The sequence below is a fragment of the Macaca thibetana genome, chromosome 3 (genome assembly GCF_024542745.1).
Source record: "Macaca thibetana thibetana isolate TM-01 chromosome 3, ASM2454274v1, whole genome shotgun sequence".
NCBI classification, from domain to species: Eukaryota; Metazoa; Chordata; class Mammalia; order Primates; family Cercopithecidae; genus Macaca; species Macaca thibetana.
The window spans coordinates 125,938,733-125,953,445 of record NC_065580.1 but is presented as its reverse complement, the minus strand read 5'-3'; the positions used below and the strand labels follow the sequence as shown (position 1 = coordinate 125,953,445).

At 38.8% G+C, this 14,713-nt stretch overlaps 1 protein-coding gene across 2 annotated transcripts; it reads right to left on the bottom strand.

Moving 5' to 3' along the window:
* Positions 1-13,077: 13,077 nt before the first annotated feature.
* Positions 13,078-13,696, bottom strand: LOC126950253 (succinate dehydrogenase cytochrome b560 subunit, mitochondrial-like). 2 transcript variants are annotated; one of them, XM_050783544.1, is made up of 3 exons: positions 13,620-13,696; positions 13,444-13,514; positions 13,078-13,280 (listed from the first exon to the last, which is right to left on the bottom strand). In XM_050783544.1, exons 1-3 carry the CDS (start codon positions 13,694-13,696, stop codon positions 13,078-13,080), a joined length of 351 nt encoding a protein of 116 aa, XP_050639501.1. The 2 variants fall into 2 exon arrangements, with proteins under 2 accessions (XP_050639501.1, XP_050639500.1); XM_050783543.1 differs by having other exon boundaries at positions 13,444-13,696.
* Between the last annotated feature and the right edge of the window lie 1,017 nt (positions 13,697-14,713).

The following is a 14,713-nucleotide window of genomic DNA, read 5'->3' as shown; positions in this document are numbered from 1 at the left end:
AAGAAAAGCAAGATGGCAAAGCCATTGTGTTGTCTGTGGGTATTTGGCTCCTGTACCTTCCTTTTCTGTTTGCAGCTTAGGTGCACGGATTCAGGTTTCCCCAAAATAGACGCTCACCCTATGCATTTTCTTTGAAGTGTTTGGGTTTCAGGATTAGACTTAGGTGTTCAGTGGATTTTGTGTTGTTTTTTGTGTCTCGTGCAACGTAAAGGCTTAGTTCAATCCTTTCCATGTGAATACCCAGTTGCCTCAACAGTTGCGCCTTTAGTGTGCTTTTGGAGGAGAAAAAAAACAAAAACGAAAAAAAAACGTGTTCATTGCATTTAGTTTTGGGTTATTTGGTTCCCTTGTTGTGAGCTGTTATTTGTGTTAGGAAGTATCTTTTGTGTAGTCTCATTGAAGCATTACAGTGGTTTCCTGTGAGAAAGCTACTATTTTCATTCCCATTTTATTGATGAGGAAATTGAGACAAAAAAAGGCTAAGCAACAGCTAGGAAGTAATAGAGCTTCAAGTAGGATTCCAGCCCAAGTTGAATGTCATCCAAGGGCTGTGCTCTTTCTATTCAAATAGGCTGCTTTTTACGGTGAGTAATGAGAGGTAATAAACAGTGTGCTTTCCTCAAAGGAAAATTAAATGTTTGTCTTGAAGGCAGAGTAATAGCAGGCTATTCAGTGTTTGCAATTACATGAATCATTGATATGGCTGTAGATAGTGCACTGCAATTTCCTAAAATGTCTTCTCACTCTCATAGGACTGCTCTACATTTGACCTGTGTCAATGGGAATTCAGAAGTAGTAAAACTCCCACTGGACAGAAAAATGTCAATTTCATGCCCCTGACAGCAAAAAGAGGGCAGATCTGATAAAGGTATACAGTAGCCAACTATGTCGGCATGAGATGGATTTAATTTCAATACATAGAATAAAAATGAGTTTTCTTATTTAAATATAACTAGTTGGTGAAACGTGTGGAATGTTTATTTCGAACTCCTAAGATTTAAAATCTATTTCTTGGTCTAATACTGACAGGCCATACAATGCCTGGAAGAGGAATGTGCGACAATTTTGCTAGAGCATGGCACTGATCCAAATCTTCCGAATGTGTATGGTAATACTGCTCTCCACTATGCTGTGTACAATGAGGATAAATCAATGGCCCCAAAACTGCTTTCATGCAGTGCAGGTATTGAATCAAAAAACAAGGTATAGATCCACCAATTTTATTTTCAAAATACTGAAATGCATTTGTTTTAAAAATGACCTGTGTAAGGGTCAGTTTTCCATATTTGGAAGCTCAAGCATAACCTGAATGAAAATATTTTGAAATGACTTTATTATCTATGATTTTGTTTTAAATATTGTTACCTTTAAATAAACATTATGGGGTACAGCTTTTTTATGCACTTGTGGTAAACATTTTTTTTTTGAAAACATTGAATTTATACAAGGTAACAGTTTTTTTTCCAATTTTTTCCTCCCAGAATTTTTTTCCTAACCAATGTAAAATGACAGAATTTGCCCTGGAAATAGGTTTTACATTAAAACTCCAAGAAAACGAATGCATTTTACAATGAATAAAAATCTTGATCCTTTGACAAGTTCCTTATAAAAAGTAATAGATATGAAAGTGATGTATCTGTCAGTGGCAAGGCTTAAGATATTTCTGATTGCTCTTAAGGCAGAAATGGAGCGGGAAAAGGAAAGCAATCAGAAACGTCGAGACTAATTTGGAAATTAGGTAATTGAGGGAAAAGACCATGAAGAGATTCTCTGTGTGTGTTTTTTGTTGTTGTTCATTCCTTTTTTTCCCAGTTTGTATGTTTAGACAAGATTCTCTTCAGTTTGAGGTTTTTAGTTTGGGGAAGGGAGTTAGTGGGTTGTAAACTGCCTAGATCAATTTTAGGAGGCCTCTGAGGAGCCTGATCAGTAGTGAATAGGTGGTGATGAAGTGGGAAAGTAACAAACTGGAAACAACAATACCTTTCTAGTACCTTAAGCAAATGGCAATAAGAACTGCAAGGCTTAGCCAGTGTGCACCAATACCAATAGGAAATTATTTTTTCAAGATACCTGCTGAGTGCAGAAGTCAGGAAAGCAATTTCTTGTTGAGAAGCACAAGTCATGTTACATATCCTTATACCAACAAGGTCTCACTATTATTGACTTAATTTCTTCTAATTTGAAATTGAAGAAGATAATATTGATTTTGTTGGAACAAGATGTTTTTCTACCTGCCCGTTAATTGTTATAACAGTAATTTTGTTAGAACAAGATGCTCTGCTACTATTAGCCAAAAGATTATCATAATAAATAGGCAAATTGGCCAACTCTAGGCTCAACAGATTATAACAAAAGTACAAAAACGTTTTACAATGACAAAAATGCTACTACGCTACTTGGATGTGGACATCTAACACATTGTACAATCCAAACTGTATGAGGACACCTTTGATTTGGTACGTGTTTATCGAAGAGCTTTTGTAAGTTAGGTTTTGTAAGTTGCAGGAGACAGAGGTGGAATAGACATAGTTTTGATCATTAAGTTGTTCATAATGCACTAGAGCTCTCTCTATTTAATTTTTGTGTTGTTTCAACAGAATTTTCAAAGAAAACCTTTTATTCACTTTCTCACTTGTCCACTTAACAGATAACTATCACATCTTTTAGATGCTAAGCATTTTTCTAATGCCCCAGAACACAAACAATTAAAAATACAGTCAGGAGCTTGTTATCATCTATCATCATTGTCATTTTTTTTTATTTTGCTAATTTATTCAGTGCTTACCATGTGATAGATACCCACTGGAAGCTTATAATTATGATTTAAATTTATTATATTAAATATGTGCCGGACACTTTAAGTATGTGATGAGGAATGAAAGCTTTAAAAAAAGTAGGAAGGATTTAAGGTAAGCATGCAGAGGGAGTAGAATTTTTCTAATTAAAAGAACAGAAGAATGATGTTCGGCAGGAGGAACATCTAACAAGATTATGTGTTTGGCAGAAGGAACAGATAACGAGATTGCATGTTTAGCAGGAGAAGCGGCAAGTGAAGAAAGTAAGACCCTTGAGTGAACTTTGCAGGGTTTACGAGCAGTTCACTTTTGCTAGTATGAATAGTGTGAGATGTGAGAGGTTGAGAATAAGGTGAGTACTTTGCTGAGGCAAGTTTATGACAGACTTTTTGATTCTATAGAAATGAGTAGATCTTATCCTGTGGGCCATAGGAATTTTACCAGCGGAAATGCTTTAAACTGCAAATACTGGAAGACCAGTGGCTGAAAGAGTAGGAACTAGAGTTGTTTCGGTTTTCAGTGATACCCTAGAATCCCACTTTCCCTCTTTCAGCTGTGCCGTTGGCAGTGATTTATCTATGCTTCCTTTCACGGTTGGCTAATCCACAACAGCTCCAAACATCTTGTTCTCAGAACACAACATCGCAAGGGCTGTTTTCCTTCACATGTTTCTTTAAAATAGGGAGAAAACTTAGAAGCAAGCAGTAGACATTCTGTAACATTGTATTGGCTGGGTCATACCACATGATCATCCCTAAACCAGGCACTGGGAAAGCAAATGTAATTATGTCGTTAGTTTAGAATAATCATTTCTCTTTTTGAAGCTGGGGAGAGGGGCGTTGGGGTGATAAATATCCAAACAGACTTGTGTTTCTTCTACAAGGAAGAATAAGGAATGGCTATTGGTTAGGGAGTCAGCAATGTTTGCTGTAGGGACACACTGGAGAATTTTGAGCAGGGGAATCATAAGATGAAATCTGAGTATTAAGGCATTCTGATTATCATGTAAAACAGGAGTTGGCAAGCTTTTCCATAAAGGAACAGGTGGGAAATATTTAAGACCATGTGGTCTCTGTCATATCTATTTAACCCTGCCATCATAGTGTGAAAGCAACTGTGGATAATATGTAAACAAACAGGCATGACTGAGCTCCAATAAAACTTTATTTACAAAATGATAAGACACAGTGGATTTGGCCTATGGCCTATACTTTGCTGATCCCTCAAGAGGATTGATGGAAGGTAACCCTGTAAAGAAACTAGGAGACAAAGGAAGCTTTTGCAGTAGTCAGCTATAGTTTTCTTGTCACACATCCTTGGACTAGTATCAGTCTGTTACGAGGTTTTCACCCATTCTTGGTGAAATACAGTTGGAAATCTCAGTTATTTTAAAATGTTGGTCTTCTTCTTGGTGTTAGGCTTCTTTCATTCGTTCTGCTTAAATTTTTTTTCATATAAGATAAAACAGGCCGGGCGTGGTGGCTCATGCCTGTAATCCTGACACTTTGGGAGGCCGAGGTGGGCAGATCACTTGAGCTCAGAAATTTGAGACCAGCCTGGGCAACATAGCAAAACCCTGCCTCTACTACAAAAAGTAGCTGGGCATGGTGGCACATGCCTGTAGTCCCAGCTATTTGGAAGGCTGAGGTGGGAGAATCTCTTGAACTGGAAGGCAGAAGTTGCAGTGAGCCCAGATCACGCCACTGCACTCCAGCCTTGGTGATAGAGTGAGACTCTGTCTCAAAAAAAAAAAAAAAGAAAAGAAAAAAGAAAAAACATTGATAGTTGGTGGGAGTTTTTTAAATGCAAGCCATCAGTTACGAGCCCATGTTTAACTAGGAAAAATAAAAATAAAATATAAATATTTTGTAAATGTTTATATTGCCAGTGGCAGTGGGAATATAAGGCAGAGGCAAAAGAGAGGTATGATCAATACGATTTAGTGATGACTGAATGTGAAAAGTTTGTGAGATAGGGAGAAATCTCACATGATTCACAGGTGTCCAGGTTATACACTAGCATTTCATCTGCACATGAGGAAGGAGTAGGAAATGTTCTGGTGGGTACAGAAGAGCAAAGAGCACCAGTTCGGCAGGAATGACTCATGTTTTTCTATGCATGTCAAGTTCAATGGAATATCCATATAGGATATTTTTAATAGATAATTGGATAATTGGCATTGATACCTGGCCAAAGCTTGAGAGTGGAGATGCAGACTTTGAATAATCTTATTGTAATTATTCTGCAAAATCATAGGTCGTAAGGAACTTGTCCACAATGGGAAAGATGTAGAATGAGCAGAAACCAGTGACAAAACCTGGGAATAGGAACATTTCCCAGAGGGAAAGAAGTTAGTAAAGAAGACTGAGCAGTGGGTAGAGAAAGAAAAAGTAGGAGAGAAATCAGAGGAAGTGATGTTACAGAAAATTGTTTAAAATGTGAGAATTTCAAGGAGGGAGTATTGATTCGAACAAGGTTACTAAAAAGTAAATTGAGTTGACCTTTTAAAAGCTCTTGGTGGTACCTTTATCAAATGAGCAGTTTAGAGTTGTAAGGTCTGCTGTTTATATGGTTGGTACTTCTGGTGTCCAAATATGGACGAATCCACCTACCAAGAGCCTGTTCACATGCCAACATTTTCCCAGAATTTTCAAAACCTAAAGGTCATGTATCAGGAAAAGTGTGGTCTTGCTTATCTGGTTTTTGTGGAAATATTTTTTCAGCGCTCATGTTCTTGATACGCTTTTCTGGATGCGTTCCCAAACAAAAATCTGGCAGCAACAACTGGAAGCCACTCTCAGATGCACATATCCTTTCTCTGACATGCAATCATCGTGACACAGCCGTGTTTCAACAGAATTTCAAGTTTTGATCAGAAATAGTTTACAGACCAGCGATGTGCAGAAACTGACATCTTTAAATATTTTATTGCAGAAAACTAATACAATATCACAGAGAAAAACATAAGATATGCTGAATATAGTAGTTGTCAGTATTTTAGGGAATTCTGGTGACATCAGTAGGAAATTCAGCACCTGATTCCTTCCTTTTCCTTTTCATTTACCCTCCTGTGATATCTCGGCTTTTACTACTTTGTTTTGAATTTCATCTCTAAAGAAAATAGTATTAGAATACACTTTTAATAGTATAAGAGCAATGTATATATGTTTGATAAATGTGTGTTATTTCCTTTTAAAAGAATTGACTGTCCTAAAGTGTATCTGGTATTCTATTCATTTCTAATGCTAAATAAACTTCTTTATATCTGGACCACAATGACAGTGTCACCTATGATGGTCTGCCAAGATTTAAGTGTCTTCTGTATAGTCAGATAGAAATAATTTTATTGGACGTAGTTTAAATGTGAAATGCTTTTCTGGTATTACATTTCTTCAGAAATTGGTAATCTATGATTTAACTAGAATATGTGGTCAATTGGATTAGCACACCTTTAACCATCTGTGTGTAAGATAACTTCCTTCCCCACCCCAAATAAGTTAACAGTTTTGTTAATCGTTAGTGGAGGATCAGTGGATAACTCATCCTACACTGTGCATGCAATGTTTTTTGACTTTTGGACTTGTTCTGTCAAGGACAGCTTTTAGTAGGTGAATCTTGTTTTTAGTTTTATAAGAAATTGAGAAAAAGTTTAAAAAAAATAGTACTCTATGATTAGTAGTACAGTAACATACTATCTAATGGCTATATTAGATGACTATAATGACTATATTAGATATATTAACAGTATAATTTTTTTCAACAATTATTCCAGAATAAAGCACACCTGGGATGTGTCTAATTCCCCCATCCTCAAATTTTGACAACACATGTGCAATGTTGTCTACCAGTACCGGAGTCTCATTAGAGACTCAAGTATCCACATGTTGTGATTTGTTTTGTTTTGTTTTTTAATGGAGGCTAGTCACAGCGGCGTTCTCTCCCTCACAGTACCGAAATACCGGACTCCCAGGAGAAAAGCAGCTGCGCAGCTTATACCACATTGTTTGTACAAGCCATTTAGGCACAGTGAGCCACTCTTCTCAGTTAGGGAATGGTGGCAGTCCTCCCAAATCCAAGGTCCCAAACACCAGCCAAGGGCCAGCCTTGTAAGCTGGCCTTTCTAAGGATGGCAGTCTCCTGCCTGCTGTATGAAACCTTTACTATAGAACAGCTATGGCCCTGATATAATTTGGGGGGGGTTCTTAGCATTTTATTTTATTTATTTATTTATTTTATTTATTTATTTATTTTGAGACGGAGTCTCGCTCTGTCGCCCAGGCTGGAGTGTAGTGGCCAGATCTCAGCTCACTGCAAGCTCTGCCTCCTGGGTTCACGCCATTCTCCTGCCTCAGCCTCCCGAGTAGCTGGGACTACAGGCGCCCACCACCTCGCCCGGCTAGTTTTTTGTATTTTTTAGTAGAGACGGGGTTTCACCGTGTTAGCCAGGATGGTCTCGATCTCCTGACCTTGTGATCCGCCTGTCTCGGCCTCCCAAAGTGCTGGGATTACAGGCTTGAGCCACCGCGCCCGGCCAACATATTATTTTAATAGCAAATAATATAATGATATAACACAGTACTGTTTTCAATTGCATCATTCATAGTAAGTTGTAATGATGCTTACGGTTTTGACATTTGATGGGTATTTTACGGGTATTTGTATGTGAATTGCTATGGCAATATTAGATAATCATAATCTGTCTTTCTTATCTGATTAACCTTTCAGTAAAATTGTTAAATAAACATACTAATTTCTGATTTTAAATTACAGTAAAAAATAGTCTTTTAATTACATAGATGGACATGTTTTGATTCAGTGTTAAATCCCTGTTTATAATTATAAAATAACATAAAACGTTTAATAATTTTTATCAATTATTTTTTGCTTAAGTATACAGTTAAAATTATTTGCTATACATGCTCTATATAATTCAGTTTGGGAGATAATATCCATATCTGTTATTAATTCTTTGACCTTTAGTGATTTGCAATTTTCAAGGTGACTATATCTTTTCATAATATAGAGTAATAGCAAATTTAGTGAATATCATTTTTAAAATTAATGTTTACTTTTTAGAGCAGTTTATGTTCACAGCAAAATTGAGAGGAAGGTAGAGATTTTCCAAATACTCCATGGACCCCCACATGTGCACAGCCTCCCCCATTATCAATATCCTCCACCAAAGTTCATTAGAGTTATTGATCAGCCTACATGAACACATCACCCAAAGTCCATAGTTTACATTAGGTTTTGCTCTTGGTGTTGTATGTACATTCTCTGGACTTGGAGAAATGTATAATGACATGTTTCTACCTTTGTAAGTATCCTAGACACAACCGTTTTATGGCCCTAAAAATCCTCTGTACTGTGCCTTTTCATCTCTCTCTCCCCACTAACCCCTGGCAACCACTGATCTTTTTGCTGTCTCCATAGTTTGCTTTTTCCAGACTAGTCTGGAATTCCACTGTATTGGAATATTACAGTGGATAACTATTTGAATACAAAAAAATTAAAATTCCATGGTAATTGCCGTAGTCATTTAAGATGTTCTTTGTCGTTTTGTTTTCTTTTCTTTTTATTGTTTTACTTTATGTTCTAGGATACATGTGCACAATGTGCAGGTTTGTTACATATGTATACATGTGCCATGTTGGTGTGCTGCACCCATGAACTCGTCATTTACATTAGGTATAGCTCTTAATGCTATCCCTCCCCCCTACCCCCTCCCCACAACAGGCCCCAGTGTGTGATGGTCCCCTTCCTGTGTCCAGGTGTTCTCATTGTTCAATTTCCACTGATAAGTGAGAATATGCGGTGTTTGGTTTTCTGTTCTTGCGATAGTTTGCTGAGAATGATGGTTTCCAGCTGCATCCATGTTCCTACAAATGTCCTTTTGTTTCCTTTTCATTTTGTTCAGCATCGTAGAATATGATGATATATGCTTTCCATACTGAGAAAGCATGATTTCTATAGACACTTGCCACATAATAGGGTTGACAAAAATGACATCGTGCAGCACTACAGACCATCCTGCTCTATGAGGTGGGTCCAGATAGACTTTCTATGAATGAAAAGGGACAATCTTAAGAGTTTGTACTTTATAAAACTTTCGTGCCTTGCAATTGAAGATAAGATGAGGCAGTGAATACTACAGGTAGATAAATATGTTCCTCACTGATTATCTTCCTTTGAGATATGAGTTTGAAAAGAGTCTATATTATTATGACATGGCTTGCCTATAACTAGATTCTCTGTCATGAGAAATGCCCAGAGAGTCACAGTGTTTGCTTTACATGAAGTGTGAAAGAAGTTTTTTCTTCCACTGGAGAGAGTGACAACTGTTGGCACATTCTAATAGCTTGAGTGAGTTGATAGTTCTGTTCATATATATTTTTCACATCAGATAGTACTCCCTGGCAACTTGCCACCACCTCTTCAGTGTTTCTTCTTAAGCTTCTCTCTGAATAAGTGGTATGCTTCTGAGTGAGTGGATAAGCTCATAAGGGGATGATCTTTCCAGTGGTTCTTTTCCATAGGAGTGAAACGGCAGGCAAATTTGAGCCTTGTCTGTGGCATACATAGGGCAGAGAAAATAGCCAGAACTAAGTAAACTTAACCAGCATTTTCCCCAGAAGAGTATTAGCAATAGTGAGTACAGTGATCTCCCTTGAGATCTTCTCCACTGGCAACTGAAAAGTCTTTGCAAGAATCTTTGTCCCTGGTCTGTTTCCTATGTTTTGCCATAAAATATAGCACAGTGCTCATGGACCTAGCTTCCTTGTGATAGGATGTTTTATTCTAAACTGAACAGTTTTAAGTGAAGAACTGGAGAAGCTTTGTTGTGTCACAACAAAATAAGTCCACTTGTCTTCCCTTTTCCACAGGGGATACATTTCAAAACCCCCAGCAAATGCCTGAAACTGTGGATAGTACCAAGCCCTATATACACAATGTCTTTTCCTATACATACATGTCTATACAAAGCTTGATTTATAAATTAGGCACAGTATGAACTTAACAATAGATAATAAAATAGAACAATCATAACAATGTACTATAAAAAGTTTTGTGAATATGGTTCCTTAAAATATTTTCTTGCACTGTACTCACCCTTATTCTGTTGATGATATGTGGTGATACAGTGCTTCTGTAATGAGATGGCATAGGCATCATGATGTAGTGTTAGGCTACTATTGACCTTCAGGAGAAGGATTATCTGCTTTGGGTGATCCTGGATTATTGAGTCTTGATGATACCGGTGGTTGGTTGTCAGGAGAAGACCATGCCAATGACTAATGGGTAGATAGCATATACAATGTAGATACACTAGACAAAATGATGATTCATACCCTGGCTGGGATGAATTGAGATGGCTGAAGATTTTACGCCACTTAGAACAGCATGCAACTTAAAACTTACTATTTCCAAACTTTTCATTTAATATTTATGGATCATGAATGACTGTGGGTAACTAAAACCACAGAAAGCAAAACCACAGATGTGATACCATGAAATACATATTTGGTCTTCAACTCTGTTAAAATAAAAACTTTGGCTGAATTAAATTTAAAGGAATTTAATTGAGCAATGAACAATTAGTGAACTGGGCAGCCCCCAGAATCATGGCAGATTCACAGAGACTCCAGCACAGTCACATGGTAGAAGATTTATAGGCAAAAAAAGAGGAAATGATGTCCAGAAATCGGAAGTGAGGTACAGAACAGCTGGATTGGTTACAGGTTGGTGTTTGCCTTGTTTGAACACAGTTTGAACACTCAGCAGTGTATGAATGGTTGAGGTATGGCTGCTGGGATTGGCCAAGACTCAGTTATTTTTACAGGTGCATACTCCTGTTAGGTTTTTAATATTGTCTACTTATTAAGCTAGGTTCCAGTTCATCCACATGGACACAAATACAGAAGTAAGGAGTCCTTCTCAGGTCATATTTAGTTGGCTTTAACAATTCCATTTCATGGCATACAACTCCTAAAATCTAGAATCTCCAAAGTGATGTCTTTGTATGCTAATGATTGATCGATGGCTAAGCAGCTTCAGGATGGGGGCTGGTCACCTGAAAGATTTTTTTCGTTGTTGTTGTTGAATCTTTTACTGATCTGGATTTTCCATTCTTGCTATGGCTGCCTCTTGTAACACAATTAGGAGAAGGAAAGTGGGGGAAAATAAAGTAGGGAAAGAAACATACAGTGGTTTGGGTGGAACACATTTTTACAAGAATTGAGTCAGATATACTCCAGAAATGACGAAGAGAAAGTCGGTCTGAATCATAAAAAAAGGGCAGAACCTCAAAGAACCAGTCCCTCAACCCTACTTACTTTTTTATCCTGAGCATGTACAACTAACAACTACAAAATCAGAAGTAGAATTGCTGAGCAGAGTGTGTATATGTGTGTTTGGAGAAGATGGGGAAGAAAAGGTAGGGAAAACCAAAATAGAAGATACTATGCTTGTGTAAGACTTTCTGTATAAGCCCAAGTACAAATATAGTTTGAAAATTGAAGATATTAAAGTGATTGGAAGACAGAGAAGAAAAACAAAGACAGTAAGTAGAAATTTAAGGCAGAATAACAAACATGATGCTCCGTCACACCCCCATCCACCCACTACCATGCTTCAATCACCCAAATGGTAAGGAACCACCAAAAACTTCAACTGCCCTACCCATTTTCCAGCCTCTAACATCTGTTTATCATTGACCCCGTTTTACATTTTCCTGGCACTGGCTGTTAAATTTAATGCCCTTGCCAAACCTTTCCCCGTCCCAGTGACAAAGTGTTCTCTCATGATCACTTGTCCCTCACTCCAAGGACAAAGTAGAGAATAGCTGGTTTAAAATGGAGGAAAGGTACAAGGACTTCCCAGGGCCCCTCTAGTGAAAAGGGAAAAGCAATCATTACTTAACGCCAAATACTATTTGGGACCCTGAATGAAGACTGTTAAAACAGCAGGTCCCCACCTTAACTAAGGTCTTCCTATCCAATTGACACCAGCCAGTTACCATTTCCCCTCTTCGACCCATAGCTTTAACTGGCTGGCCAGCAACTCAAAGTGACAGACCAGATAGGTCTCTTATTCCAAAGTTCCCAAAAACTATCAAAACAGCAGGCCTGCTAAAGCCTGGCCTATATGGATTTTAAAAGCAGCAAGTTTTCTCATTAAATTATACATTTTTGCCAGGTTTTCAACAATCTCTCTCTCTTTTTAATCTCTATTCTTCATTCACCCCAAGCCTATAACTTCAGATCATCATCCCTTAGCTGTCACCAACACTGCTCTTCTGTGGCCCTCACTGAATCATAATTTGCTGAACTGTACCATGAAGCTTATAATCAGTCCTTAATGGGATTTTGGTGCCTATAACCCAAAAGCACTCTACATGCATCACTTCTTTTCTTTTTCTCCTTCCTTCTCTGAGGCGTCTCTGTGATATTTAAATCTCTGGCTAAGTTCTATCTGATTCCCTGAAAACTTTTTCAATGATGAGATGTAGGAAAACTGTTTCCCTCCTGGGAAAGGTCAGATTGCCGGGAGAGGGAGGATGTAAATGCCTGAGACCTGAGGGAAAAGGAGGAAATTGGTTCCTTTCCAACATCCGTTTTCTTGGTTTCCCTAGATTTCAAGGAGAGTCAAAGATAAAATGAGTATTTTAATTAAGTTTCAGAAAAAAAGGGTACATGACTTCCATGAGAAAGTATAAAATTAAGAGGCTTTTCTGGAAATCCAAGAAAAAGAAATAACCATTAATATGTTCAATGATAATTTTCTGGATCTTCTTCTTGTGTCAAAAGTTATATATTTTCTCCTCAAAAGCAGCTGCTCCAAGAACTAACTAGCCCTCTTTATCTCCCTCTAGCTGGGACAGACTGATTCCCCTCCACCCCGACCTCTCTTCTTTCAATAACACTGCGTAGGTGTTAATGGCCTGGGCTCTCACCAGTGAACAGAATTGTCCTTTAAGCCAGCAACCCACAGTCAGTGGCACCCAAAGCCTCGCCCCCAGTCCGCAGGGCACAAGCCACAGAGCTGGCATTGTTTCCAGTGTCTCCAGAAGAAGGAGCCAAAAGCTGATCCTCAGCACAATCAAAGCCCAATATGGAGACAGAATAACTGCTTCTAGGCAGAGAGTAGGCAAGCTGAGGGCAAAAAAAGGGGAGTTTTGCAGCCACCCCATCTTTAGAAACAAGGGGAAAACTAGACCCTTTTCCACTATTATGGTCTACAAGGTACTCTACTGCTCCAAGGGGATCTGAAAGTACAAAAGGATCTAAACAAATAAGGAGAACTTTTCCCAGGCTGGAGATAAGAATGACAAACAGAAAGATGGGTGAATGTAATAATGTGTAGGAAGATGATGCTGGGAACCTCCGTTCTTCACGTGGCTGCCAGCCCCATAGAGGACAACACAGTAAGAACAAGGACAACCACTCCACACTGGTATAGCTGGGGAATCTTCAGGCCTTTTCCTAGTCCCACATCAAATGTCAGATCCCATTCTAGGTATGACACATGAGAGGGAAGACGAGTGCAAACTTAGCTGTGTGGATCAGTGCTGGCCCCAGACACAGGGACTTCAGGAGTTCCAAATAAGACTCAAAGTTCCCAGGGAGTAACAGGGCCGACATGCTAAAAAGAGAGACCCCTGCACTCAAAGCAATACCAGTGCCGCTGTGGCAGATGGACATCGCCATGGGAAGAGACCAACTGTAGATAGTGATGTGGGGAGATACAGGACGGTTTGAACCCATAATGTTCTTATTCCAGAACCACTCCATCCCTTCTTTGGCCGTGGTTTCCAAAGGAATAGCATTTCTGATGCAGAGCTGAGGGCTAAAGTGGGCTGGGAGGCAATGACGACCAACATGTCTCAGCAAGAGTGCACCCATCTTGGGTTTCGGTCTGGACGGAAGTCTGGTCACCGGAAAGATGAAGGCATGATTAGAAGATTGGAACTTCTAGCCGCCTAGGAGGCGAGAGGAGCTGAAGATTAAGCTCATCACCAACGGCCAGTGATTTAGTCAGCCATTCCTGTGTAATGAAGCTTCCATAAAAACCCAAGAGGATAGGGTTCAGGGAGCTTCCAGATACCTGAATACATGGAGGCTTCTGGAGGGTGGTGCTCCCTTGGAGGGTATGAGACTCTACACCCCTTCCCAAAACCCGGCCCTGTGCAACTCTTTATCTGTATTTTTGGTAATGTTCTTTGTAATAGCCAGGAAACACAAGGTTTGTTGTTTTTTTTGTTTTTGTTTTTTGTTTTGTTTTGTTTTGCTTCCCTAAGCTCTGTGAGCTGCTTGAGCAAATTAATGAAACCCAAGGAGGAGTCATGGAAACCATAACTTGAAGTTAGGCATTCTGGAGGCCCAGAATTGTGACTGGTGAGGGGAGGGGGCAGCCTTGGGGACTGCACCCTCAACTTGTGAGGAATTGATTTAGAGGACCCCCAGCTGGTGTCTGCTACAGGATTGATTGATTGCTTGTTGGTGCAGAAAAGTCTTCCCCTCATTTGGTCACAGAAGTCTTCTGTGTTTGTTATTGTTGTTGTACTTTGAGAGCAGAGAAAAATACATTGTGGTCATTTTTTTTTTCACACATAAGATGGGTAAGGGGGTTACAGTGCACATTGTTCTAACTGCTCTTAGTCCGTTAGTCCGGAAATCATGCTACGTTTGACACTGTTAGCTTATGATACAAATTTTGTTAATGATGCCAGTGAGACTGACAGGGTTCATTTAGGATTATAATTGTACACAGCAGTTCCTTTTAAGGACCACATTTGGATAATTCCCATTCTTCCTTGCATTTTATAGATGCAAAGGAGGGGCAGTAAGAGTTCTTAATGCATTAATTTCCTACCAATAGTATAATTAACATTCTAGGATAATATCTAGGTATGGCCCCAA